The 27,466-nt window shown below is 46.2% G+C and overlaps 1 protein-coding gene across 1 annotated transcript in view; it reads left to right on the top strand.

Moving 5' to 3' along the window:
• Nucleotides 1–27,466, top strand: part of OLFM2 (olfactomedin 2) — a 183,133-nt gene that overhangs the window by 111,296 nt on the left and 44,371 nt on the right. Inside the window, exon 3 of the mRNA XM_084832262.1 lies at nt 9,498–9,653. Within this exon, the coding sequence (XP_084688388.1) occupies nt 9,498–9,653 (156 nt within the window). The remainder of the gene's footprint in view (nt 1–9,497; nt 9,654–27,466) is intronic.

Genomic DNA, 27,466 nt, shown 5'->3' with positions numbered 1-27,466 from the left:
GTGGTTGGAGGACAGAGGAGCTGACGGATGACCTCTTGGCTGCCTTTCCCAGTCTCTGAATCTATCCAAAAGTGTGTCTTGCACAAGAGTGTTTCATCTTGATTTGGAGGTGGAAAGGGATGGAGGTTCCACACCTTTCTTGGCAGCCTGCACCCGTGCTTAATTGTCACCCCTGGTATTAATTTGTGTCATATCTTGAACTGGAACCTATCCAGCTGCATCTCCCAGATGTTGGTTCTTGTTTTACCTCCCTCTTGACTGCATTAGCAAATCCTTCCCTGTTCAATTACTCTTCTCAGCCCAGAGGGGGGCTGCTACTGCTGCTCCTACTTAACGGTTTGTTTGTGACCAGAGTTGTTTGCATTTTGGCTTTCTGTAGAGTCCCAATTTGACATTGACCCATTCTGACAATGCAAAAGAGTAAGGGACAGGAGGTGGTGAAGGAGCAATATGCTTTCACCATTACCCTTATGTATGACTACTCTTTTCCAAATAGTAGTTCTGCAAGCACTTTTCTTCCTTTCAAGCCCCCTTGTCCACTCCAGGAGGCCAGGAACTGTAAGAAAAGTCCCCTTCCTGCCTGTCCAGTGAAAAGGGAAGAAAATATGCTATTGCTGCTCGGAGGACTGTATTAAAGGGGAAAGAGCCTGAATAAATATTTCTCACAGATAGCAGAAGACAAGGGCCCTGCAGTTGTTGGTGGACTATAACTCCCATCAGCCCTAGCCAGCATAGCCAGTGGTGAGGCCTGCTGAGAGTTGCAGAACAGCAACATCTGGAGGGCCACACATTCCCCAATCCTGCCATAAGAACTAACATGAAGGAGTGGCATTAGAGATCTTGATGTCATCTTTGCATAGTCGTACTCCTAATGTACTAGAAAAAATAATTATTTGGGTTTTACATTAAATTTGAGTAATCAAATACGTCTGTTTTTTAAAAAAACACACACCCATGACTTAACTGGAAAGCATTTGACTGCAATATCAGAGGAATAAATTTTCTTTGCAAGCATGACAGTGTAACCCTATATATACTCAGAAGTAAGCCCCATTGAGTACAGTGACTTATTCCCAGGGAAGTGAGTATATCAGCCTTCCCCAACCTGGCACCCTACAGATGTTTTGGACTACAGCTCCCATCATCCCTTGTCATCTGTCATGCTGGCCGGGACTGATGGGTGCTGTAGTACAAAACATCCTGGGCCACCAGGTTGGGGAGGGCTGGAAATATAGGACTGCAGCTGAAGTGTCTTCACAACACCACTGGCATTACTTCTCTGAACCCGTAACGGTTTCGACAACATTCTGCATAAATCAGACTCCAGGCTTAGGTGCATCTCCTACCAGAGATGTTGACTTCTGTGCCCTGGCTGCTTCAACTAACTCTCCTAACTGTTTGTTCAGCTGGAACTGGTGCAGTTGGCTGAGGCGCCAGCCGAGACACCACACACAGCCATTGAGCAAGCAAATTGCATTTGCAAATATCTTCATGCAATGACTCTTAACCTGGGGCTATGGACATTGTGCTGCAGTGTGTGATGAGATGAGAAAGGAACTGATGCTTGTGAAGAATACAGTCCTGGGTTACTTGGGGATCCAAGAAATTTGGTTTCCTCCTCAACCTAAACCAGTGAAGGTGAGAGAGTGATCGAACCACATAGAGCAGTCTTCCCCAACTGGGCTCCCTCCAGAAGTTTTGGACGACAACTCCCATCAGCCCCAGCCAGCATTGCGCATGACAAGGGATGATGAGAGTTATCATCTAAAACATCTGGAGGCACCAGGTTGGGGCAGGCTGACAATAAGGGATTGGAACTAGAATCATAGAATCATAGAATAGTAGGGTTGGAAGGGGCCTATAGGACCATTGAGTCCAACCCCCTGCTCAATGCAGGAATCCCAAGTCAAAGCAACTACTAACCTTGAGTTTGATGTGGGACTGGGAAGTGTATCCAGAAGATTATACCAGTGCACCTATCAGTAGAACATGTTCTAAGGGCCAGTTTGCTTTGATATTTGGCTAAGACCTACAAATGAGATTACCCTCTGGTAATGAAAATCCACATCCCCCAAACATAAAACAGCTTGGCAGCAGCCAACATGGAGGCATCTCATCTGCCTTGCCATTTTGGAACCTCTTATCCTTTGGCAGGAGAGGGAGCCACCTTTGGTAGGTTCTCTAGCCAAAGCAGCTGCATAGCTTGGCAATGTTCTGAAATGGCAAAATGGATTCTGTTAGTTCAAAGGGAATAATTTATATCTATTTTATCCAATTAATCAAAATATCTGGCTCACTTGTGGCGAGCCCCTTCTACTTCCCAGATAACTTGGCTTAGGGTTCAAGATGTGGCCTGTCCCAGTGCAAGGCAGCACTGAATCATATACACTTGATGAATGGATGCTCATATACTCAGATTAAGTTTTAGACTATGTATTCACAAAAACTAAATATAGTTAAAAAATAGTATGGAAAGACTCACTAGCCAAATCAAAGTACGTGGAGGACAACTGGACGCAGGCAGTCCTGGTTCTGTTTCCAAAATTATGCAAGAAATAAAGCAAAAGAAGAACACCCACCAAATATACATGGTACTCCTTGGAAAGACTTTTAAATGAATGAACTTGATCTACTTTCAGTCATTGATGAAACATAGATTGTCTCCGATTTGCTGTAAATTGCCCCTGATGTTTGTTAGTTTGTTTAATTATTTGTGTATGTATTGATCTTAGAACTTAGTAAAAAAAAAATACAGTTTTTTTAGAAGTATAGAAGGAAAATGGTACCATGTTACTTGTTGACAAAGTTCAAAGCAGGAAAGGAAAATATGACAAAACATAGCACATACATTACCAATACATTTTTTCTGCAAGCAGAGGTTACTCCCTGCCAGGAGCGAACCCACCCGGTATCTTCCCTTTATAGTTTTACACTTGAATGTGACATGTGATGTGATTGGTTACTGTACTCTGCTTGGCTAAAATAGGGTGGTCCAGCCTCCTCAAAGATCCTTCCTCATAATCAAAGCAACACCCTCTTGCTTCCATATCTTGCTTTTGTATTTCCTGTTGTCTTGTTTCTTCTACAGAAATTTCCTAATTTGTTCTCTGTTATTAAACCTGTCTGGGGTGTGAACCTATAGCCTATTCTTGTTGGATTCCCCTTTTCTTGGGTTAAGCTGACCTTGCTTGCTTGTAATCTAGGCCTAAAATCAAAACTTTGGTTCATATAGCTTCTTTGCAGCTTCTTCCAAGTAAGTTTGGCTTATATAGCATTTACTTTATTAAGCAACTTGCATTTGCAGCCCCCTTCAAGTTGTTCAGGGGAGTGAGGGGTGAATATTGATGTGGTACCACATGATCCAGAAGGTCAGATGGACCGTGGAGATCTTTATTTACAGAAATTTAAAATGCCAAATGTCTCATAGTTGCTATCTCCAAGGTCACTTCAGGATGATTTCCTGGCCTCAGTCCAGAGAAAGCTACAGCACTTCCAGGTGGGAGGCTCCTAGCATTACCAGTTAAAGGACATTGCATAGTTCTTCTGCTTTTTCTTCTTTAACATCTTTTTTTGTGGAAAGAAAAAAGGATGGAAGAAGTGGTGGGAAAACATGGGAGGGGTATAAGTTGAAGGCAATGTTGTCTGGACCCCCTGTAAAATTCTGTGAATGAGGCAGGGCAATGGCACGATAAAAGCCTAATCTGCAAGGATAATTAAGGCCCAATACATGTTTAACAGAAAAAAAGACCTACAAGTCCCAGCATTCCCCAGCCAGCATGGTTGGCTAAGGAATGCTGGGACTTGTAGGATGTCACTTACCCACTGATTAAAATGTGTTGTAAGCGTGACTTTCCCTGGATTCCAGTCATCACTTTTAGGGGTTTGTTTCTTTGATCAGGGGAACTATTGCGATTATGTGGACTAGAGACCTCAGACCGAAAAATATAGCGCAATCCTTGCTTTACTATACTCTTTATTAAACATATTTTGGGAGACTTCAGCTGTGGCTTTTCATAGCCCCTGTTGCACTGTTCTGGTAGTTCAAAATCTCGTATTTGCTGCAGAACCCAAACATCTTGATTTTTTTTTAAAAAAAACAAAAACTTGAATATATGCAAGATTCTAGTCCCTGTGACTGTAGGGATAAGCTTGCTGAGGGGTGGACGATGCCTGATGCAAATGCATGGGGTGTGTATACGTGTAAGCAGGACTTCCCGCAGTCAGAGGGTGGGTGCTTCAGTACACTGGGTCGTTCCTACAGCACGTGTTAGAAGAACAGACTAAATTACTTTAAAATATGTATATGCAAAATGTATTCCGATAATGACGTTTGGAGCCCTAATGATCATGGAGAATCTGCACCTCTTCATTGCAGCTGTGCTTCCCTGTAGTGGCGCAAACTAAGTTGATGCCTGATTTCGTCTAATTTAGATGTTTGTCCTGCTCTCAGTCTCCAGTGTGTCACTTGCACTATCTCCCTCTACTGGATTAATTAGGAGTTTTGTTTTGTTTTTAAACAGCTAACTGCTTTCATCACAACAGGATCTTTTTACCCAGTCATTAATTAACCGTTCAATCTTCTTGACAGAGGAAGCTATAAAGGAGGACTGATCTCAGGCCTGGAAATCCTGTCCTCCAAGGGTGGGGAACCTCTTTCAGCCTGAGGGCCAAATTCACAAGCTCTCGGGGGCTGCATTCCAATGGTGGGTGATGGGGCCAAAGTGGGGCCACTTTGGCAAAGGGGTGGGGCCAAAAATGCCAGCATCTGTTAGCTCAAAGCTCTTAACTGCTGGTAACTAAGCCTTAGGGGAGGCATTTCAACCTTTTAGAAAGGGAAAAACTGCACAAAACCACCAAATGATGGGTGGTTGGAGGAAAGGTGCTGAGGCCTGGGGAAGTGGGTGTGGCCTTCTAGGGAACCCCAGAGGGCCAGATTGGGACCCCAGGAGAGCTGTATTTGTTCCCTAGACCTGAGTTTCCCCACCCATGCTATACTCCATTTACATCAGGGGCATGCGGGAGAAGATACAGCCTGTGCTACACTAGTGGAACAACTATGGTATCCTACACATGCTCAGCCTGGGTGTGTGGGTGTGTGGGGGGAGCACACTGCTTGGAAAACCTTCCAAAGGGCAGATACATCCCCAACATCCAGAGAAACATTGCCAGAGCCCACCAGCCACTTTTCCTCTGTTAATGAGCTTCTCGCTGTTCAGCCTCTTTTTCACTTGTGGACCTTTGATTAGGGATCTCTGAGGAATTTGTCAGTTCATTTTTGATCAGGGTTTACCTAGATCATGCTTCTGGACCGAACACAGACTCGGACTCAATCTGCAGTCAAAGTTCATGCATTTCCAAGCTTGCGATGTGATTAATGGACCCCAAAAGATGCATGTAACAGCTGTGTACATTTGAAAAATGTGCATGAAAAAATGCGTACTTTTGAAAACTGCGCACAAATATGCTTTCATCAATGGGAGAAGAATGCGTGCATTTCACAGATGTGCACAACTGATGCATATATTTGGAAAAATCCACATGAAAATATGCATGGATTTTCATGCAAAAAGGGGGGGAAAACAAAGCTCGCAATCTGATATGGACTCAGAGTGAGCTTCGGGATAGAATTCAGAGAACTTTGTCAAGCTCAAGTTTTGCTGATTCATACCTCCCTACCTTTGATAGGAAAAAAAGCACCTTCCATGCATAAACCATGCATTTCTCCTCCTTGAGGAATGTTAAATGTCCTCTTGCCACCATAATTTATAGCAGCCTCCCCGAACCTGGGGCCCTCCAGATGAGTTGTACTACAGCTCCTATCAGTCCTAGCCAGCATGGCCAATGGCTGGGGGGATGGGAGTTGTAGTCCAAAAAATCTAGAGGGAAGCAGGTTGGGGAAGGCTGCTATAGGGCCAAACTAGATATTACCCCAGAAGCGTAGCTGCTGTTCAACACAGGGCCTTCTCCATTCCCCACCTTTCTTGCAAAGGGGATGTGTCTTGTCCAAGTGGAGGTGAGGGTCAAATTGCATGTGCTTTTTTTTTTTTTAAGTTAATTATCAGCCACAAGGTAGGAGGGGTTTGGGATCTGTGATCCCCGCCCCCCCCCCCCCCGCTGTCACCCATGCTGCTCTATTCCCTGCAGGGCAAAACATATAGGTATCATACAGGTACCCATTATGTTTTGCCCCATAAGGCAAATAGGAGCTGAGGAGGAGGAGGCATTTTAATTGGGAAAAACAGCATCTCTTCCCCAGTGCTACGGATCCGAGCCCACCCTTTTCACACCTGCTCTTAACATGCATGAACAACTACAAGAGAGCATGTTCGGGGTTCTCCTGCATCACTCACATCTAGGTTTGGCCCTTGGGGCCAAACTAGATATTACCCCAGAAGCGTAGCTGCTGTTCAAAGCAAACACCAGTAAGGGCTTGGACTGAAAATAAGCTGGTATTTCTGGTACTTTTGCCCATGTCTCCTTTTGCCTTCGGTCCCACCCACCTCTGTAAAGCAGCCACTCAGAGCTCCTCCAAAATGGATTTCATCCCTTGGAAGATTTGACACCCCTGTTTTGAAAGGTAAGCCCAAGGCAGCCCATTTCTCTTCTTCTCCCTGGCCCTAATCAGTATTCAGCTCAGTCTGGCCACATTATCATCCATATTTCATGGGTGCAAAGCAGGGGAAGGGAGCTTGAATTCCAGCTGGTGCTACAGACTGCAGCTTCCAGCTCAGCTCCCTGAAGAAGAGACTTCACTGTGTGTCTGCCGAACCAAGAATTTAAGACAATCCGGTCTGTGAGTTGACAGAGGGGCTCAGAAATATGTGGATGGATGGACTTTTCTCATCTCACTTGTTTGATACATAAAATCCATTCTCTCTGCCTGTATATATTAGCCTCACCCCCAACCTGGTGCCCTCCAGGGCACCAGGTTGGACATCAACTCCCATCAGCCCCAGTCAACATGTCCGGTGGCCAGGAATGCTGGGAGTTGCAGTCCCAAACTTCTGGAGGGCACCAGGTCAGGGAATATACTGCTATATTATGGGCCCAAAGAGCAGGCAATGGTGAGAACCGGAAAAGTAGGAGAGATCTCTACCAGTGGCACAGACACCTGAGTTTTGCCCCAAATTATGGAGGCTAAAATGACTCCCTTCTCCCTTCCCCAACAACAACAACAAACCCTCCTGTGGTTGAGGGTTTCATCTGCCCTTGACCACCAGCAGAGAGAAGCATGTAGATACAAGTGTTTGGCTGGCCGGGGCTGGATGTTTGTGTTGCTTGCTTTCCTTCATCCCAGAAAAAGTGCCCACAATGGGTTCAGGTGTAGGAGGCTTATGAGGCATTGTAACTGAGCTGATGTTGAGGCAAATGGCTGGATGAACCTGCTGCCATAAGTTTTTTCTTCTTACATATAATAGCAGCTGAGATAGTATAGAATAGGTATAGGATGGGATAGCTAACAGAACCAAAGATTACTAGACGGGGTAAAATACTGGTTCAGGAGGCCTGGTTTGTGCTGGAGTGAATTTTGTGAAGTGTTTGGATAACAGAGTAATCTTTTTGCTTTAAAGAAGAGAGAGTTTTAGAGGGAAATCTTGTGGTTAATGTACTTTTTTTTAAAGATACGTTTCCAGCCACAAAGTACAGAAACAGGATGCTTATGAATGTATTTCACAGGGCCCAGAAGGGGCAAGCTCACCCATCATCCTGAACCCCCAGTGGGGACAGGATGGGAGACCTCAGCAGAAGCCCAGCATCATACTGCATCACCACAGGATGCAGCACTGGCCTCCCCAGGGTCTCCTTGCCCACTTGGGGGGGGGAATAGGCAAGGGACAGAAGGCAACCCCCCGTCCTTTTCCCCCTCCACAAGTTCCTCACAGGCCCCACATGCAGGGCCAGCTCAAGACACTTTGCTTCCTGAGGCGAAGAACAAGATAGTGTCCAGCCACCTCCATCCCCATTCCGTGCACAAAAGCTGACCAGACTGGCGGTCAAATCTTTCTTCAGCGCTGGCTGCCTCCACTGCACCTGAGGGCAGGAGGTTGGCTTAGGAGGTGCAAGACACGCTTTGTGGTTCACATACAGCTCTATTCCCCAGCACTTGGCTGCCACTCCCCACCCCAGTCCCCAGTCCCCAGCACCTGCCACCTGCCACCTGAGGCGATCGCTTCACTTTGCCTGATGGTAGGGCTGGCCCTGCCTACATGTATATGCTTACGTATGTATGTATTTTGTTTGTTTGTTTTTAAGATTTATATCCTGCCTCCTCCCTCACCCCAGACCCCCATCTTTCCCAAGGTGTCCTTACAAAATACAATAAAATAAGGAATGAAATATAAAAATAACAACAATAATACAATCCTAAAAGCAACAACTGATTTTAAAAAAACAAATACTTGTGCCCTACTGTAACTCAGCTGGGAACCAAACTTAAAGCACGTGCAATGGGCACAACTGCCTACTGCTTCCTTGTTTACCCCTACCTCCCTTTCCTCTGTTGTATCTCCTGTGTCAGATATTAGACTGTGTAAGCTCCTTGGGGGCAGGGAGCCGCCCTCTTATACTCTGCCAAGTACCATGCACATCAATGATGCTATATAAATAATAACTAAATGTGCTGTGCAGTCCTATGCATGTTTACTCAGAATGACATCCCCCTGTCTTCAGTGGTGTTTACTCCCTAGTAAGTGCATTTAGGATTGCAGCCACACCATCTAAAATGGTGCAGACATCAAATCAACAACAGAGATACTGAAAAATGCCTAGGGAAATCCAAAGCTTTTTGCCTGGCACCAAAATGACAGAGTGGGCTCCAGGCGAATCGCTATGGGGAGAGCATCCCAGAGTTGGGGTGACACCACCAGGAAGGCCTGTTCCCTGGTTTCTCACCACCACCGTGGTATCTATCTAACCCCTGTCTGTCTGTCTGTCTGTCTGTCTGTCTGTCTATCTATCTATCCATTCCAGGGGTCCCCAACCCCTGGGCTGTGGACCGGTACCGGTCCATGGCCTGTTAGGAACCAGGCCACAGTAGGGGTGTGCAAAAACCCCTTACCTTGGGTCCATGAGGGGGGGAGGTGATCTGTCCCTCCCTCCCCCCCAGAATCCTCACCGGCCCTGGCCAGCTCCGGCTGCTGGCGGACTTCCAGCCGCTGGGACGCAAATGGCGTCCGCTATGTGGACGCCATTTGCATCCCTGTTCTTCAAGTAATAGGCTACGTAAATCTTTACGTAGCCTTTTACCGCAAAGGAAGCCTATTACCATTACCGTTCCTTATTAAACGTAGCCTATTACCGTGGCCGGAAGTCTGCCAGTGAAACCATCCCCCCCCCCCGATCCGTGGAAAAATTGTCTTCCACGAGACTGGTCCCCAGTGCCAAAAAGGTTGGGGACCGCTGATCTATCCAATCATAGCTGTATGACTCTTTGATCTAGATTCCTCCTATCCCCTAGGCAGTGTATCTAATTTCTATATTCTTTTTCCATTGAGCAGGTGCAAAACATCTCCCAGTCCATGGAGGTGCTGGACCTTCGGACCTACCGGGACCTGCAGTATGTCCGTAACACTGAGTCACTGATGAAGGGGCTGGATTCCAGGTTGAAAGTGGCGACAGAAAGTCAGAAAAACCTGAACGTCAAAAGTTTCCAGGTAACTCTTCGCTTGCCCAAGCCCTTCCTTCACTGCAGGGTCACCATCTCCTGAGTGACCATTTCAGGTGGGCTGGTCTATGGGTGGTAGGTTCCTGGAAAGTTCTTGTTATGGTTGATGGTGCTGTTTGGATGTCAGTGGGGTATGTGAAAAGGCTGGATGCTGTCCATCACACACTCCTTGATGGGAAAGGTATATGTGTGCAGATGAAAGCAGGTAATCCTTGCTCCGGAATAGGAGGAGGAGAAGAGAGAAGGAGGGGGGTGGTGAGGGGAAGACTATAAGATGGGACTATTTTGGAATGGTCATGGTGAGGTCTCCAGAAAAACTAGTTACCCTCCAGATTGGATCCAGAGGAGTCCTTGGCAGGTTCCTTCTGGCTCCAGCCCTGGTCACTTTTTGGAGGAGCATAAATATGTTATCCCCCTGCCCCTGCAACACACACACACACCAAAAAAGCATTTGGAACAGTGTGATGATGGTTTGTGAAATCTGGGTTGGCAGAGTTAGCCCTCTTAAGATGGATTTTGTGGGTTGTTTTGCTTTGAATTAATGCTTTGGTGGACTTGTGTCTCACCTCAACTTCTTCATTGCAGAGACAGGCAGTGTAGGAATGTATGGAAATGGGACGAACAAATAAATGTTCAGCTTTCAGCCATTGGGTTTTACTCTCCTTCTCTCTGAAGTTGGACTGAGCCTGAGGGGCAAGTGTCACAGTACATATTCCCACCAACAAACCCACCACCACCACCACCAGAGGGAAATGAATGGGAAAGGGGTTAAGCATGCATGCACGCATTCTCCCCTCAATCTCTCAGCCTACTGAGGCTGCTTTTCATTTAAAATAAATGGGGCTCTGTCACACACCTCTGTGTCTAACATGTAATCTGCCCTTGAAATTCAGTGTTACAAAAAGCGTGTGGCTGTCACCAAAAGCAGCAGCCTGCATCGCCTCTTCTGTTCTCTCCTCTCTAGCGTCTAGTAAACATGTGACCATGTTACAAAGCATGTAACCATTGTGCATTCACCCCCACCCCCTTCAGCTCATAAGAACGTAAGAAGAGCCCTGCTGGATCAGACCAATCGCAGGTGCAGATCCTCTTTCAGACCTCAGGCTGAATACCATTTTGAAGAAGTTCTTGGCAGGGGGCACGTTCCATTGGTGGGTGGGGCCAAAGACAAAAGGGGCAGGACCCAAGCCCCCCCAATACTAGCATATTTTAGATAAAGCTCTTACTGTTAGTAACTAAGCCGTAGGGGAAGGAAGCAGAGCCTTCTGGGGACCTCCAGAATGTCAGATCGGGGCGCTAGGTGGGATGGATTTAGCCCCCAGGCCTGAGTTCCTGTAGCCCTGGCCTATCTAATTCAGCATCCTGTTTCCCATGGTGGCTAAACAGATGTCCCAGTGGGAAGTCCACAAGCAGGACATGAGTGCAATAGCCCTCACCTCTCCTGCACCTGTCCCCCAACAGCTGCTATTCAGAGGCACACTGCCTCTGATCCTAGAGGCAATATGTAGCCATCAAGACTAGCAGCCCACTTTATTGGCTGCCGAGTGTGGGGGCAGGGAGACCCCTAATGAGATGATATATTGTGTGTATTGAGCTTACTCGATATCACTGGAGGAGCAAGAAGGGAGGAATGTGGGAAGAGGGCTGTATGAGAATTTTGGTTTTGCTCACAATACATGTGAGCATGCCCTGTTTGAAGTCCCAAACATGTGTCCGCCGAAAATGTCCACAAATTGCCGGATGCGTCCTCATGTTCGATTTGCATAGCTTTCCCTGTTCGATTTTGTGCAAATTCCCTTCTGCAGACTGAAAGCCCCGCTTTCATCTATGGAAGTAAGTTACGCAAATTTGGGGAAAGTTGCACAAATTTTTCATTCCATCACTGCTCGATTTGTGAAATTTTCTCATTCTCACAGAGCGAGCAGCAATTGCAAATGCAAAAAGGAATCAGGCACAAAATATCGCTCATTTGCCCATCGCTATATGGGGATGGTGTTTTTGGCAGCAGCCGCACAATCCCCATAACATCTAGTTTCAAGTCAGCCTGATCCTTGTTAAAAAATAAACTGCTTTTTATAGAGATGTAGTGATTCACTTTTGGGAGAGGCTGTATGGGGATAGCATATTTTCTGTGTAATTTGCCACACTGGGGTCATGATAAAGGTGGTCTTAATAATAAAAAGCAGTGCTGATTTATAATATGATTTATAAAGATTGATTGAGGTGGGGGAAGCTGGCAGGGAGGGAACATGGGCTCTCCTTGATCACATCCGTCTCAATGCTCAAGTGATTATATAGAGAAAACAAATCATTCTGAGCACTGGACAGAATGGAAAGAGAAATGAATTGCTAGTCAAACTGTGCAATCAATACCAGTTAGGGCTGTCACTGTATGAGTCTGAACTGATTAATCCATTCAATCTGCATACATTTGCAAGATTTGCATATTGTGACATTTGACACCAAGAAAGCAAAAAAAGAAAAACAAATTCAGTCAATCAGCAGGAAGTACTTCACTGACCATGAGAGCTGTTCAAAAGTGGATCGTCAAAATAAGGGAGGTCAGTTTTGTATAGGATAAATTGAATAGACACTTAGTGAATGACAAGCAGAAGGTTATTTCACCACCACCACCTCATCTGATTCTTGATTGAAGATTATAGCACTTTTACAACATGCTGAAAAAGTGTGTTTGGTGCATATGGATTCTTTTTTTGGTATTTCTTGGCTTTGATTTAATTATTATTTTTAATAATTTTTTTAATGGGTCTCATTACCTAGGCAGGATCCAGACTCTGCTTCACCCAAAGTGTGAGGCAGGCCCTGCTTCTTAAATCTCCTGGCTCCTCTGAGACCTCAGTTCAGAGGGGAGAGGGGAGAGTTCAGGGAAGGCCTAAGAACATCAGAAGAGCTCTGCTGGATCACACCAAAGCCCTGTCTAGTTCAGTATTCTGTTCTTGCAGTGGCCAAACCAAATGCCTATGGGAAGCCTGCAAGCAGGACGCTAAGGTAATAGCCCTCTCTGGCTGTTGTTTCCAAGCAACTGGTTTTGAGAGGTATTCTGCCTCTGATACTGGAGGTAATATATGGCCATCATCACTAGTACTCATTGATAGTTTTCTCCTCCATGAGTTTGTCTAATCCCCTTTTAAAGCCATCCAAGATGGTGGCCAGCACCACACCTTGTGGGCAGGAATTCTATCATTTAACTATACCTCAGTGGTAGAACACATGCTTTGCATGCAGAAAGTCCCAGGTTTAGTGCCTGGTGTCTCCAGTTAAAGAATATAGTAGCCATGGAGAGAAGATCTCTCCTCCTTACCAGGACACTTGCTGGTAGCCCTTAGCATCACTCTAGATTATGGGTGGGGAGCATTCCCCCCCACCAAGGGCCATATTTCCTTGGGGAAAAAGGTTGGAGCTCCATACCCATAGTGGGTGGGGCTCAAACCTAATGTGGGTGTGGCCAAACCATACATTCAGAGAGGGGGAGGGAGAGAGAAAGCTGCCTACTGAGGAAGAGAGAGATCTCTCCCTCCATGGGCAGTTCAACATTCCCTTTTCACTGCTGCTGAGCTGCAACCTCTGATCAGCTGAGCAGTGGGGTGGGGACTGCAGGGAGATTCCCTGTGATTCCCCCTCACATGCACCTCTGCTCAGATGATTGGAGATTACAGCTCAATGGCAGGGAAAGGGGGTCTAGGGAGAGAGCCTGGGGAGAGGCCGATGGGTCAAACAGGGAGGCCCAGTGGTCCAAATCCAGCTCAGGGGGCAGAGGTTTCCCTGACCCTTGCTCTGGATAACAAGCTGGGAGTCAGATCTGGAGTAAAATGGAAACTGCAGTGGTAGTGGCCATGCCAGTGCTTAGGAATATGTTTCCTTCCTGACTGAATGTGTCTGGGTTCCCGGGGATGCTTTGAGGGGTATAATCTCTCCCTCCCCCCCGAACTGTGGGTGTGCAAGGAATCTGGAGAATTTCAAAGCCTGCTGAATTATCCCCACGAGGACCAGAAAGCTTGTTGCTGTGTTGGGGATTGGCACCTCTCCTTGCTGTGAAATGCAGCCAGAGGAGATGTAGGCATGAGCAGCGTGGCCTTGAACCTGACAGCTGCAGAAGACGAGACATTGATTAAGTGCCGGAGCTCTGGCAAACAGCTTGGCTGGCTTTAATCACAGCATGCAGGTGATGGGCCCTGGGACTACTGGGCAACGCAGTCCATGTAGCAGGAGTACTGCCCAAGGGGACCCCTGCTGGAAAATCAAGTGACAGCAAGAAGAAATAGGGCAAAAGGGGGAGGGACAAACAGGGCACCATTCCCATTGAACAGCTCTAGGGTGTGGGGCAGTTTGAGGGGATGACCAAGCAGGCACTCCTCAAATCACCAAAAAGCAATTTATTAAGGAGGAGGAAGGGGGCGGGGGTAAATGGAGCCATGATTTCAGTGAAAATGTTGACAGGGAGTAGTCCAGCAGCCTGCTGTACTGGGGTGAAGAGGCAGAGATAGCTGGCCGGAATCAGAACCAAACAAAAGGGGGTGGGGGAAACAGCTCTCATTGGATAGATAGAACTGTTTCAAGACATTGAAAAGTTTGACTTCTCTGGGTTACTATCAACATCAGTGATAAAAGGGTGCCATATTGGGAGGAATTTCCACTGGGAAATGCTTCTGAGAACAGCTGGATTGTATATTTTTGGAAATGGGGGATCCAACATTTCTCCCCTTTCTGGCTCCTAGAAGCCCCAGGGAGAGCTGCAGGTCCTTCCTGAAACCATCACATGACCTGCAGAGCCTAAAATGAATGTCTGCAGACCCCTCCTCCCCCATTCCATCTTGGGACTCTGAACATGCAGACAGTGTGACTTCATCCAGTCATCCATCTCTCTCTCTCTCCCTCTCTCCCTCTCTCTCTCTCATCCCCCCACCCCACCCCCCGATCTGTTTTTTTATGCCAACTTGCCTGATGAAGAGGTTTGGAGATCTTGAAAGCTTGACATATTTAGGTGATCTTTTGGTTGGCCTAATAAAGGTGTTACAGTAATATGGATTTTGGCATTTACTTATGGTCAACACAAGTACCTTTGCTTTCTTTTAATAGATGAGGTTTCTCCATTAGCATGAGATCCTGGGTTTTAGAGAACACATTTTCCACCACAGGGATATTGTTTCAGCTTTCCAAAATCTGTCAGTCATATGTTTGGCTGCTGCTAACAAAGATGCTAGCAGTTTCCAGTGTATTTGAAGATGCCTGTGCCCCTAATATGCATGAAGAAGCACTGCATGAGGTGAGTTAGGGGGATTCTGTTCCTCTGGTTGGCTTTAGGACTGCATCCCATTCCCAGTAGTTTGTCAAGTGGAGAGTTGCCCCACCACCCACCTCTGTACCTCTTTCACCACAACCCCTCCAACAAAGCCCAAAAAAGTTGCTGTAAATGAAATGTATGGTCACTGGAGTTGGGTACCATCTCAGAATTATTTTCAAAACACTTCCCTGAACATTAACGCATACTGATGATGCTCGCCTGTAGATTCGCTTTGGTCCCATCTGTCATCAGATGCCGTGAATGGGTTATATACCGCTTTCCTACTGTCAGCACCACCACACAGGTCACTGGTCAGAAAGGGGATCTGTACATAGCTCAAGCCAAGATATCACACTAGACTCGTCCTGGACTTGGGAAGCCAGCCAGTCCAGGGCCACCGTGAGCTCTATGGCCAAGTTCTACTGCAGTCTCTCAGTATGTTAGCAGTGCATTGCGAAAGGCAGCCATAGAGTATCCCTCTACAATCCCAGACTGCCTGTTGCCATTTTTGCCCTTGGTTCCAGATACTTCATATCTTATCAGCCATTGGTGTCTAGACCTGGTCAGCAATCAGACCTGGTAATCTGACAAAACCTAACGGCAACACACGTGAATGTAAATGCACATACATAAACATGAGGTCACTACATACACTGAAGTTATAAAGCTAGCTAGAAAACAGCAATTTGATCAGAAATTGACCCATAAATTTGAGAAGAAAAAGTTCCCTGAAATGGCTTTCTTCCCCGCCTCCCAACTTCTGTTTCACTGATTCATTCTGATAATTCTTCAACATCTTTACATGGAAGCACTTCTCACTGAACTTAATAGGACCTACTTTTCTGGTTCCTCCCCCCTGCCCCAAAAGATGGGATGGTAGGTCTTTTAAACCTTTGGGTCTGCTTTTAAATAAGACATATTTGGGGTTTTGCAAGACATTCTTATTTGTTTTACCAAAAATCACAGCATGAAAGAAACCGTATCTTGGCATCTTCATGACGATCTAAAAGAAACTCATGTTTTGCATAGCGGTAGCTGGGGCATTAATATGTTTAGATGCATGTTTGTTTGTTTTTTAAGTTGTACTCAGTGGTGTAGTGAAGTCAGGGCTCATAGGGTCAAAGCTCTGGAACTTTTTGATTTGCAGGAATGATGTCATCTGCCACCCCATTCAGACTTCCACATTCCCTCTGCACTTGGCTGCAATCCCCACAGTAGCTGGGGGTAAATCAATTTCCCCAGCAACAATATTTTGTTATAGTTATAGATCAACTCAGCTGCCTGCATTTTTGGACTCTCCTTGGAGGCATGGCTATAGGGACTATGATGATGCAAAGTGGCATCTCCAGCAACCCCTGGCAACAGCCACCTTGGTTCTTTGAGCATCCTCCTTGAGTGCTGTGGGCATCAAACCCCTGGGGAAGCTGCCTGGAACAAACTGGCCAGAGATGGGTATTTGCTGAAGAGGGAAGTCTGTTGAAGAGGGGAAAAGCTGTAACTCAGTGGTAGAGCACTGAGTATCTCTGAGTAGGACTGGAAAAATTCCTGACTGAAACCTTGGAGAGCTGCTGCCAGTCAGTACTGACAATCCTGGACTAGATAGACCAAGGGTCTGACTTGGTATAAGGCATCTGCCTACATTTCTAACCCAAGCCACTAAGATAAGGCAACTAATGGAGATAAGGTTGCTTCCAAAAGTCTCCTCCTCCAAATTTCACCCCATATTTTGGATTTCCAAATGAGCTGGTCTAGTGTCAGAAATAGAAATGATGCATTATAAGTCCTCCATGGTTCTGTTCTCTTCATTGCCAAAGAACTGTGCATACACAATCTACAGCAGCTTTCTGTTCGTTCATGTCTTCCTTGCCACACTACCATCACCGATGTGCACTTGCACATGGATAAAACACTACAAAAAAGAAAGAGAACACCTACTTATGATTGCATCATGGTTCTTTTCATCTGGTGTTTTACCTATGGTTTAGGACAGCATCAAAGCAGACATGCCTGGTTAAAACTATCACTTCTATATTTCTGCATAAGTCATTCAGATCAATTGACCCTTTCTTGGCATGGATGCTGGGCATCCTTGGAGAAGAAATTGGGGTTTATTTACTTATTTGGTGCAGTGGCAAAGGATGCCCCAAAGTCCATGTATACCAGGTTGCTAATGCTTAATGAATCTTAGGGCCACATCATGCATTATATAGAGGCAGACCAAGATTTGCCACTGATTGGACACTCAAAAGGGAACTGTAGCCAACCACAGTTCCCTGATGGGTATATCTGTTGTTTCCACACCTGTGTTTGCTGCAGCAGTGCCATGTAGATAGGACTTTGGGGCAGATGTCCAGGGCCCCACTCAGCAGAATGAGCAGTTTGGGCCCCCCAAATGGAGCAAGTTGGCTTGCCACATGTTGGAGTAAGTGAATAAATACACATTACTGTGGGGCTGAGTACTTGTAAGACCACAGTGTTCAGAGTCTAAAATTACCTAACTGTACCACTGGTTTGCTGCATTCACATGTTACATATTTAGGGTGTCCACCTGAAAGATGTGAAGTGGCCCTTGAATAGCAATAGACGTGGTCAGTCTCTGTTCCTGGGTCTTTTAGCAGCAACCAGCATTTTGCTTGGCTACAGCAATTTCACACTGGCCTTCCCCAAGAGCGAGGGTGTATGCTGTGGAAGGTGAGCCAGGGAACTGATTGCTTGGCCTCAGAGCCTTGCTCTCAGCAGTCTCTGCCTGCAAACGGAACTCATGAATCAGCCAGAAGAGCATCATATTTGCAATTAAAATCCCAGCAAATCAACAAGCCCCTTTGTTCCCCCCCCCCTCCAGGCACCTGCAGAGGAGGAATCGGTGCTGCTGATAAATGAACACAGACCATCCATATTCTGGGCCCTTTGCCATTCAATTACCTTTCCCGGTAATTTTTCAACCCCGCCACAGTGATTAGAGACATTTGCTGAGAATAATGGGCATCTGGATGGTGCATGGTTGAGAGGGGAGCAGCAAGTCGGAGAGTGCCACAGCATCCCAGAGACAGCTGGGCTGGGGGTGGCCCCTTGGAAGGTTTCTTGATTAGAAAACCTAGGCTGCCAAAGTCTATGATTGCCCCTCTAATAAGCCGTGCATGCCAGCAAACGATAGATACAAGTGCACAGCGGGTTATGAGCAGTTCAGGGCCAGTCCTCAACAAATGGGCTGCCTAGGGAAAGCCCTGCTCTGTGTAAAGATGGCCAGCTTATGGGGCACCAGAGCCTGAGACCCACAGGATTCAAGGCATCAGTTTCCATCCTCTGAAAAAAGCTATTTAGCCATCCCAAGGGAGGAGACCTGTGCAGCAGTAGTCTTCTCACCCTTCCCCTGTTCCTCAACCTCTTTATCAGTACCCAACTGGCCTTCTGATTGGTCAGTAAATCTAAATGAACACCTTGGATCAGCTCCATTTCCACTGCAGTCCCAACCAATGCCACTGTCAGTAGCTTAGGATCTTCCAGTTCATCATTTCTACTTAAGCATGATTTACCTGACCTCTTCTGCTTTCATTTACCATCCTCCGATGCCTGGGTGGTTATTTGTCCAGCACAGCCTTCCCCAATCTGGCGCCCTCCAGATCTGGAGGTCCCCAGGTTGGGGAAGGCTCAACTAGCATTACAGGACTGCATTCCCATCTCAAGCCTACCTGATCATGATGATTTTCTTGCCCCCACCTCTCTCTGGGCCCAATCGGCACCACTGCCCAGAAGGAGAGGGCAAGGCTGCTGTTGCTCCTGCCCCTTACTCTTGTCACAGCACTGTGTTTGGAGAGCACGGTGGAACTGGCAGCAACAGCAAGGGGGAGGAAGAGCAAGGTCAGGGAGCTGTGGTGGTCAGCAGTGGCCCCCCTTGTGGGTTGCGGGCCTCAGCAGGTGCCCATTGATGCCTACCCCTTATGCCAGTCCATGCCTCACCTTTGAATCTGACACTAAGATGGATGCCACTGACCCATCATTGCACTCAGCTTTGGAAACACGCCAGTGCAAGTGGCATCCCTCTAGGGGTCAGTAATGACCCAGTGCTTGCACAGGAGGAACCTTTCCTTTCCTTGGAAACACATCCTGTATCCATTCCTGTACGGTGGCCAGACTTCCAATCCTGGTTGTGATGCCCACTAGTAGGGATGTACGGATCTTGTTTAATCCATTCTGTGTGTGTTTTCCAGACTGTCAGGCATCTCTCATTCTGTCATCTCTGTTTGATGGAATTGGATTTTCCCCCCTTTGGAGAAGCAAAAAAGCCTGTCCCAATTTATGTATGCACCCTGGCATGTAACGTTTTGCATATTTTTCTTAGCTCAGCATGCAATCAATGAGCAGGGTGCATTACAAAAGGGAGCTACACAGCAGAGGCTGAAAAGAGATCAGGGATGTATAAAATGTGGGTTGTTGTTTATTTAAAGGCATATATATTAATGTATTTTCCAGGAACATTCAAACTTTTGTATGACTAAATTTGCGTACAATTCCAGAAAGTTAAAAATGGTCCACAAGTCTGTGGAATACGTGCAACTCGGAAGATTCTGGTCTGCTGCAGAATTGGTGGGTCAGATTCATAGAAATCCAAAGACATTTGACTCTGTTTCAGATTTCTCCAACAACCTTAACCACTAGCTTTAAAAAGGATTAAATATGTTTATGGAGGATAGGTCTCTGAAGAGCTTTAAGCAACAATAGCTAACTTGGAACCTTCATGCTTGAGAGTAGTATGTCTGCAAATATCAGGTGCCAGGGATGGAGAACAGGGAAAGGCTGTAATTTTTCCGGCCTTCTTGCAAATTCTGCAGAGGCACTTGGTTAGCCACAGTCAGAAACAGGGTGCTAGGCTGGAGTGACCTTTGTACTGTCCCAGAAAAGCAGTTCTTATGTTCTTAATGATACTGTGTGGACTCATGATCTTTGATCCTTTCATTTGGCTTGTTGACAGGCTGGCCATGGATGGAGCCAGGCCTGCTCAAAACAGGTACTTGGGGGTGAGGAGCAATCCCCAGCATGTGAAAACTTTGGATGGGATCCAGACATAGTCACCCTTAGAGTGTGCCTATTGAAATCAATGGGACTTAGATTAGCCATGACTGACTTAAGGCCCATTGATTTCAATAGGTCCACTCTAGTATGACTCTCTCTGGATCCAAACTATTGAATGTTTTTGCATGACCTTTCTCCCAAGGTTATTTCTCACCACTGTGCCTGTGGCACAGCTATCATTCCAGTCTTGGAATGACTGAAAAGACCATTGCTGGGAAATCTGGTTCTTTTTTTTGACTCGATGGAGTTCCACAGCATGTATGACTTGATCTGCATTTGCAAGTCAATCTGCTATGTTTTCCCAGAACTCCAGGAACTTTTTTTGCACTTTTTTCATGCAGGTTCTGCAATTTGCACAGATTTCTGAGCAATTTGTGCAGATTTCTAGGCAATTTGCACACATTCAGGCAAATTTGCACAAATTCAGCCCTAATTTATGCAAATTGCTTAGAATCTACACAAATTACTTAAAAATTCATGCAAATGGCCCAGAAATTTGTGCAAATTGCAGAACATGCAAAAAAAAAAAAGTGCAAAATACCTAGAAAATCTACGAACTGACCCAACTCACTGCAGACCGAGGCGCTGCAGCAGAAACTGGAATGAACCGGGGGGGGGGGAAGCGAACCTAGGAAATCTCATCAAACTCCACCTCAAACAGATTTCTCCAACATTCCTAGACTTGTCAGCTCACTCAGCACCCACCCCCCTCCACACATACACACACACACACACACACACACACTTCATTCCCATATCAATTTTAAACATTCAGGAATGTTTGGTACATGATGGGTTGTATCCAAAGGTTCTTTGATCCAGAAGATGCTTCTGTGACCAGAAGGGGGAGAGAGGCACTTATTGCAATTTCTCCTGCAGCACCCTACACCACCTCCTATACTATTTCAGAAGGTCCAACTAGCGATGTCAGAGAAATCTGCAACAGAACCAAACAAGTTTGGATTTTTATGAATATGAGCTGCCCATTCCACAGAGGACCAGCTTTTCCCCTGTCGAGTGGTTTCTGTGGACTTGCAGACCATTTTCTAACCTTTTGTGCAAATTTCCTCTTGAAAAATATGCAACTTTTTTTTTTAAGGCCAAAACTGTGCATTTCCCCTATAGGCTAAACTGTGAAAATGTGCATTTTGTGGGGATTTGCGCATTTGTGCACATACGAATTTGCACAAATTCATAAACTTAAAAAAACTCAATTCTGTTGATGGGTGTATGATGGAACAAAAGGTGCCTGACTACCTGCGAAACACAGACGGGATGGATTTTACACAATCTGTACATCCCTATCCCCAGCCCCCCAGAGCAGATTAAGAAGGTGCAGAGGGAAGGGAGATCAGAAGAGAAGGAGAGACCATAGCTTAGTGGTAGAGCACCTGCTTTGCATGTAGAATGTCCCAGGTTTGATCCCCAACATTTCCAGCTAGGGCAAGAAAAAGTCCTGCCTGCAACCCCGGAGAGCCACTGCCCGTCAGTGTTGGCAATAATGGGTTAGATGGACCCATTGTCTGCCTCAGCATAAGGTAGCTTCTTATGTTGCTATGCTTTCTTGAAAAAATCCCACTTCTCCTTCTGTTCACAAATGCCTTCACTGGATCAGAAAGCTTTTCATGAATGGACGCGGTTGGACACAACCTTTATTGTTTTGCAATATTTGGCTAAGAATAAACCAATGCTCAAAGTTTTACCCAATGCTCAAAGTGGAGGTGGAGCAAGACATCTTTTCTGGTGGACTCATAACCATCCCACTTCTAAAAGATTCACTTTTATTTCTAGAAAAGTGCCTCTAGCCAGCGCTTAAGGTGTAGATCATATATATCAGCTTGGAAGACAAGGATGCAGCAACTAAGGGATAAAACTCAAGATATTACCACCAAGGTTTGCCCATACATGCTTCCAGTCCACCCACTTACATGCCACATTTACCTGTCCAATTCCACACATGTGCCCAGAGGTCTAAATATTGCACTTAACCCCAAATATCTCCCATTTTTTCTGAGGTTTTCATCCCACTGACATTTCCTATTTGCTCAGCCTTTCACTTTTTACAATTTTATGTGATTTTCCTTTGCCTTCCTTATTTCTGATCATGGGCTGGATGTGCCCGATCTCGTCTTATCTCGGAAGCTAAGCAGGGTCAGCCATGGCTAGTACTTGGATGGGATTCCGCCTGGGAATCAGGCTTCCTGCATTGAGCAGGGGGTTGGACTCGATAGTCTTGTAGGCCCCTTCCAACCATACAATTCTATGATACTTTCTATGTTTGTGCAAAAGTTATCCTCCCCTCCTGTGTCCCTTGTCTGCCTGTGTAACAATTCTGGCCTAGTATTGCCAAGCTAATTAGAAGGGATGGAGCTTTTCTGAGCTGCCAACACTCTGGGTCACTGCCACTGCTTGCCACTGGGACTGCAAACACAACCTGTGACCCAGACTGACAGATAGCGGGATGGTGCTGGCGGGTGGTGCTGGAGAGGCAGCCATTGGACAGATGTTGCTCAGTGCCATGCAATCAGGATGCTAATTAGCTTGCATGTAAAAACATTTAGCAGGACTTAAGATGAGACAGAGGCAAGGTCCAAGCCCCTGGCATTCAGACAACAAGCTACATGATGATACCGCCATTCAAAGAGGTGTCACTACCTGGTACCACTATCCCAGCCAGGCATGAGTGGCAGCCTTTCCTCTTGAAATGCAAGTGGATCCTAATTGAAAATCTAGTAACTAAGCCTAGGGCATGTCTTAAGACAGAGGTGCAGAACCACCAAATCCCACCCACCTAGGGTCCCAATCCACAGTTCCTCATATGGCTACATCCTGTTGCCCTGGCCCCACTTCCTTTCCCCTGACCACAAATCATTCGGTGTTTTCCTGGCTTGTGCACAGTTTTTCCCCATTCTAAAAGGTCGAAATGCCTCTCCAAAGGCTTAGTCAATGGCAGGAAGACCTTTAAGCTAAAATATGCTGATATTTTGGCCTCACCCCTTTTGCCTTTGGTCCCACCCCTTTTGTTTTCAGCCCCACCTACTAGTGGAATGAAACCGCTGAGAGCTTCCCTCAAATGGAATTTGTCTGAGGTTCAACATCCCTGCCTTAAGTTATATCTACACCACAAACGTATATTGGTTTTACCGTCACATTCACTGCTATCTCTGCACTCAGAGAGTCCTGGGAAATGTAGTTCCCTGACTCCCAGAGAGTATTCCAGAACCTTTGGGAGGGGCCACCTCCTTTTGTCCAGGAGGCAGGGTCCAACAAATCTAGCTGTTCCTCCAGTGAGATAGGCCTTCCTCCCACCCTCCCAGGCAGACCCTGGCTGATAACAGCAAAGCAGGGTTCTGGCTGAGCTCCGAGATCTCAGCATTTATACCTACATCATCATTGCTCTACTTCTGAGACAGGCCCTACACATTGTCAGAAGGCAGTGGCTGAAGCGTGGAAGAATGGCACAGTTCTTTACCATGATTAATAAATCCATTCAATTTTTTTTTAATGTGAAAATATTTAGTTATTTTTGCCATCGGGCCATATTGTCATATTTATGTCTAGCCATTTTTGAGTAGTTAATATTTTCAATTGTCTCCAGTATTTGACATATGCGATTCCCACAGTGGCAACCATATCAGAGGTCCATATGAAATGTGGAACATTGCAGTGTATCACTCCCTCTAACAGCAAACTCTGGTGTTGATTGTTAACAGGACTGGAGCATGAACAGGGCAATTGAAAAATAAGAGTATCAGCATGCTTGGAGAACCTCGAGGTTTGCTGAAGTACAGAAATCTTAACCTTCTCTCCAAACTGCACAACGAGGACTGAGCATGCTCAGTTGTCCTGGAATGTTGACGGTCAATTGGGAAACAAAAATAGGGAACAGAACAGAATGGAATGGAATAGAGTTTCCGGGGGGAGGGTGTGGATGACTGGAACCCTGAACAGGAGCATTACTGTTAGGAGGTGAGGAGACATTTTGTTGCAGATCCCACCTGTTCTCTAAATGAGACTTATTTGTATTTGCACGTTCATATTTCTTTTAAAACTCATTTTGTTGTTGTTCCTTAGAAAAGTGCAATCCTATGTGTGTTTACTCAGATGTAAGTCCTAATGAGTTCATGTAAGTTCATGTAAGTTCACTGAGTTCATGAGTTCATGTAAGTCCTAATGAGTTTGTGTTTACTCAGATGTAAGTCCTAATGAGTGCATTTGGCCTTACTCCCAGGTAAGTATACTGAGGATTTTACTGTGAGGCTGCAGTCCTATACCCATCTTCCTAGATGTAAGTCCCATTCATCCCAATGGGGCTTACTTCTGAACAGACATGTATAGGTTTGCACTTCTTGTATCCGTTTCATGGTGCTACTTGAACCTTTGAGGACATCATTTAGGGCGCAATCCTATAGCCGCTAGTCAGCAGTTAGACGGCCATAGGATAGGTTGGTTCCCGGGAATCGACCTCGGAGCCCGCTCTCTAAGGTCGGTTCCCTGAGAACCGACCTCCACTCCCTCCTGCACTGCCTCATAGGCAGCACGGATCAGCCCCACACTCTGTGCTCTTAAGAGGAGCGTGGAGCGGCAAAAACGGGGCATTCCTGGGGGAGGGCTGGGGCAGGGAGGGCGGAAGTGCCATTCTGACACTTCCTGTGTGTCGTCCAGCATCCACCACCACCACCCCGCTCCAACTTCCCGCAGCTAGACAGCCAAAATCGGCTATCTAGCTGTGAATGCAGGGCAGCTGAAGTGCAAAGGGAACGATCCCCTCCACGCTGCTCCTGCCCTGCATTGGATAGGTGGTCTCCTCCGAGTTCAGAGGCGAACTCTGAACTCGGAGTTCATTGGCCACCTATCCCAATAGGATTGCGCCCTCCATCTTCTTAGACTTTCTAATAAACTGTTTCAAAATCCAGTACTTCAAAAATGCATTTTTTCACTTTGACCTCCTCTGCTAAGGATGTACATATTTAATCCTCTATGTCTTGCATCTTTACTCTATGCGGGACAGTATGGGGATCTGTAATGTTTGATCTTGTTTTTTAACGTATGTATCAATAAACATATAATGGGCTCGATCCAGACTTAAGCATACTTTACTTGAAGTAAAGACTCACTGAAATCAATGGTACTTAAATTAGTGGGGCTTCTCAAATTATTATTTTCTATCTTGCCAGACTGACCTTAGTTAAATAAATTACATTATTTCAATATTTTATCTTTAACGCATTTAGGTTCTACAATTTCTATAGCTTTGCTAAGTTTCTGCTCTTTCCTCTTTGTATCCCCTCTACTTCTTTCTGACTCCCCCACCCCACCCAATGGATTTATAGAAATACATTTTTGTTACCATTGTTATTGTTAATTATATGTAACGTGGAGTCACGTTTTAACTTTTTAAATGGTTATTTCACTCACCAAATATTGTGTTTACTCCTTTAGTTCACTTTGTACACTCTCCTCTGTATTTCGTTACTTTCTGTTCCTGCAGGTGAACAGTAGAGTGTCTGTATGTCCTACATGATCATTTCCTCCCAGATAGCTAATTTTAGTAGGGATGTCAGAGAATTCCACGACGGATCTCGGTGAGGCCGAATGCCAGTGCATTCGGCCCCCCGAAAACCGTCGCGGAACGAAGCCCCCACCCCCCCAACCCACAAAAGATGCAAGGGACGAAGTGCCCGCCGCCCCCACCCCATGAAAGGCGCGGGAAATGGAGCACTAACCTGCTCCCGTCCGTGCTGCTGTGCGAATGGCATCCGTCCTGCGGCCGCCATTCGATTCCTCCTTCAGCCGTGATAGGCTATGTAAATACTTACGTAGCCTATCACGGCTAACGCAGGGACGCCATTTGCGACCCTGCGGAGGCTGTGATAGGCTACGTAAGTATTTATGTAGCCTATCACGGTGGGGGGGGGGGAAACCCCAGCGTACGCAAATGGCAGTAGCTGCTGCCATTTGCATATGCTGGGTTTTTTTCCCCCCTGCCGTGTTAGGCTACGTAAATATTTATGTAGCCTATCACAGCAAGGGGGAAAAAAACCCAGCCTATGCAAATGGCGGCAGCTACCACCATTTGCATACGCTGGGGTTTTCCCCCTGCCGTGATAGGCTACGTAAATATTTACATAGCCTATGACGGCTCACTACAGGGACGCAAATGACGGCAGCTATGACAGCCGCCATTTGCGTCCCTGCAAGGCTGCCCAGTGGCTGGATATCCGGCTGTGGGCGGCTGGAGCCGGCCGGCGGCTCCGCAGCTTGGCCGCGGAGCGGAGCCGGCTGGCCAGGATTCCGGGGGGAGGCACGGAGCGCCTCCCCCCACCTGCGGAACCTGGTGGAGCCAGGTAAGGGGGGTTTAGTACACCCCTAAATTTTAGACCCTGGACTTAATGGTGTTACAGGGACCCCTTTAGATGGCCATGTGTATTATTTCAGTTGTGAAGCAAACAGCAAATGTTTCTCTTTGCACCTAGCCACCATTCCATGCCTTACAACTGCTTCAGCATTCCTGATACATTACAGCAATAAACAAATGAAATACAGTTTGCCAACTATGATTTTTAAAATTAAAAAACTACTCTGAGCATGTGCAGTTTTGCATTTTAAAATCGCTTAAATTGTAGCACTATCTCGACTACAAGAATAAAATGGAATTTGCTTCCACTGCCCTGATGTCCTCATCACATGCCTGTCTCTGGGTGGTCATTTGCCCCCCACCCCCACCCCAGGCTGCAGGTCCCTGGGCTTGGGCTGCATCACTGTTTCTTCCTATTTACCATACTCCTATCCAGACCCATTCTTCCATTCATTATTATCTCCATGTTCACCCTTTACCCACCCCTCCTGCCATCAGGTTCCCTTCAGCCCATATTTGTTTCTTTCCCTTCAACAGTTCTGAATACTACTGACTTTACCCTCTGCACATGGTCAGAAATGTCAGACATTCATGCTCCAGTTTTTCTCATTACTATACTCTCTGTTTTCCCTTTGTGGAAAATCACCAAATGGTTTAGAAAATAGACTATGTTTTCAAGGGTTGGTTGAGTGAATGGGTCAGTCTGTTGCTTTGCCCCTCCAGCGTTATATGTTGTAACTGAGTAGAAGCTGCATAAACTGAGCTTTCTGCTTAGCTGACTCCATTTTCCAGTATTCTATATTGCCTCTTGAGTCTGTGCTTTGCCTTCAGTTGCCATTATTCTTTGTGAGCATGCATGCACGGATAGTTTTTGATTCCACACACCCCTCCCCAGGATGGGTGTTTCCCCCCCCCATCTGTCACTCTTTTCCATATCTATCAGTCCCCCTTGTTTGCTCCTCCCTGCTTCCTGAGCTCATTTTGGAGCCCAGCATATCCACACAAGAGGCGCCATTTATATTAGGAACACAGGAACCTGCCTTATACCAAACCAGAGCACTAGTCCATCTAG

Source organism: Heloderma suspectum, chromosome 2 (genome assembly GCF_057233095.1).
Source record: "Heloderma suspectum isolate Gila_16-S chromosome 2, 16-S_ref, whole genome shotgun sequence".
In the NCBI taxonomy this organism is placed as follows: domain Eukaryota; kingdom Metazoa; phylum Chordata; class Lepidosauria; order Squamata; family Helodermatidae; genus Heloderma; species Heloderma suspectum.
This window is presented reverse-complemented; position numbering and strand designations above follow the sequence as displayed.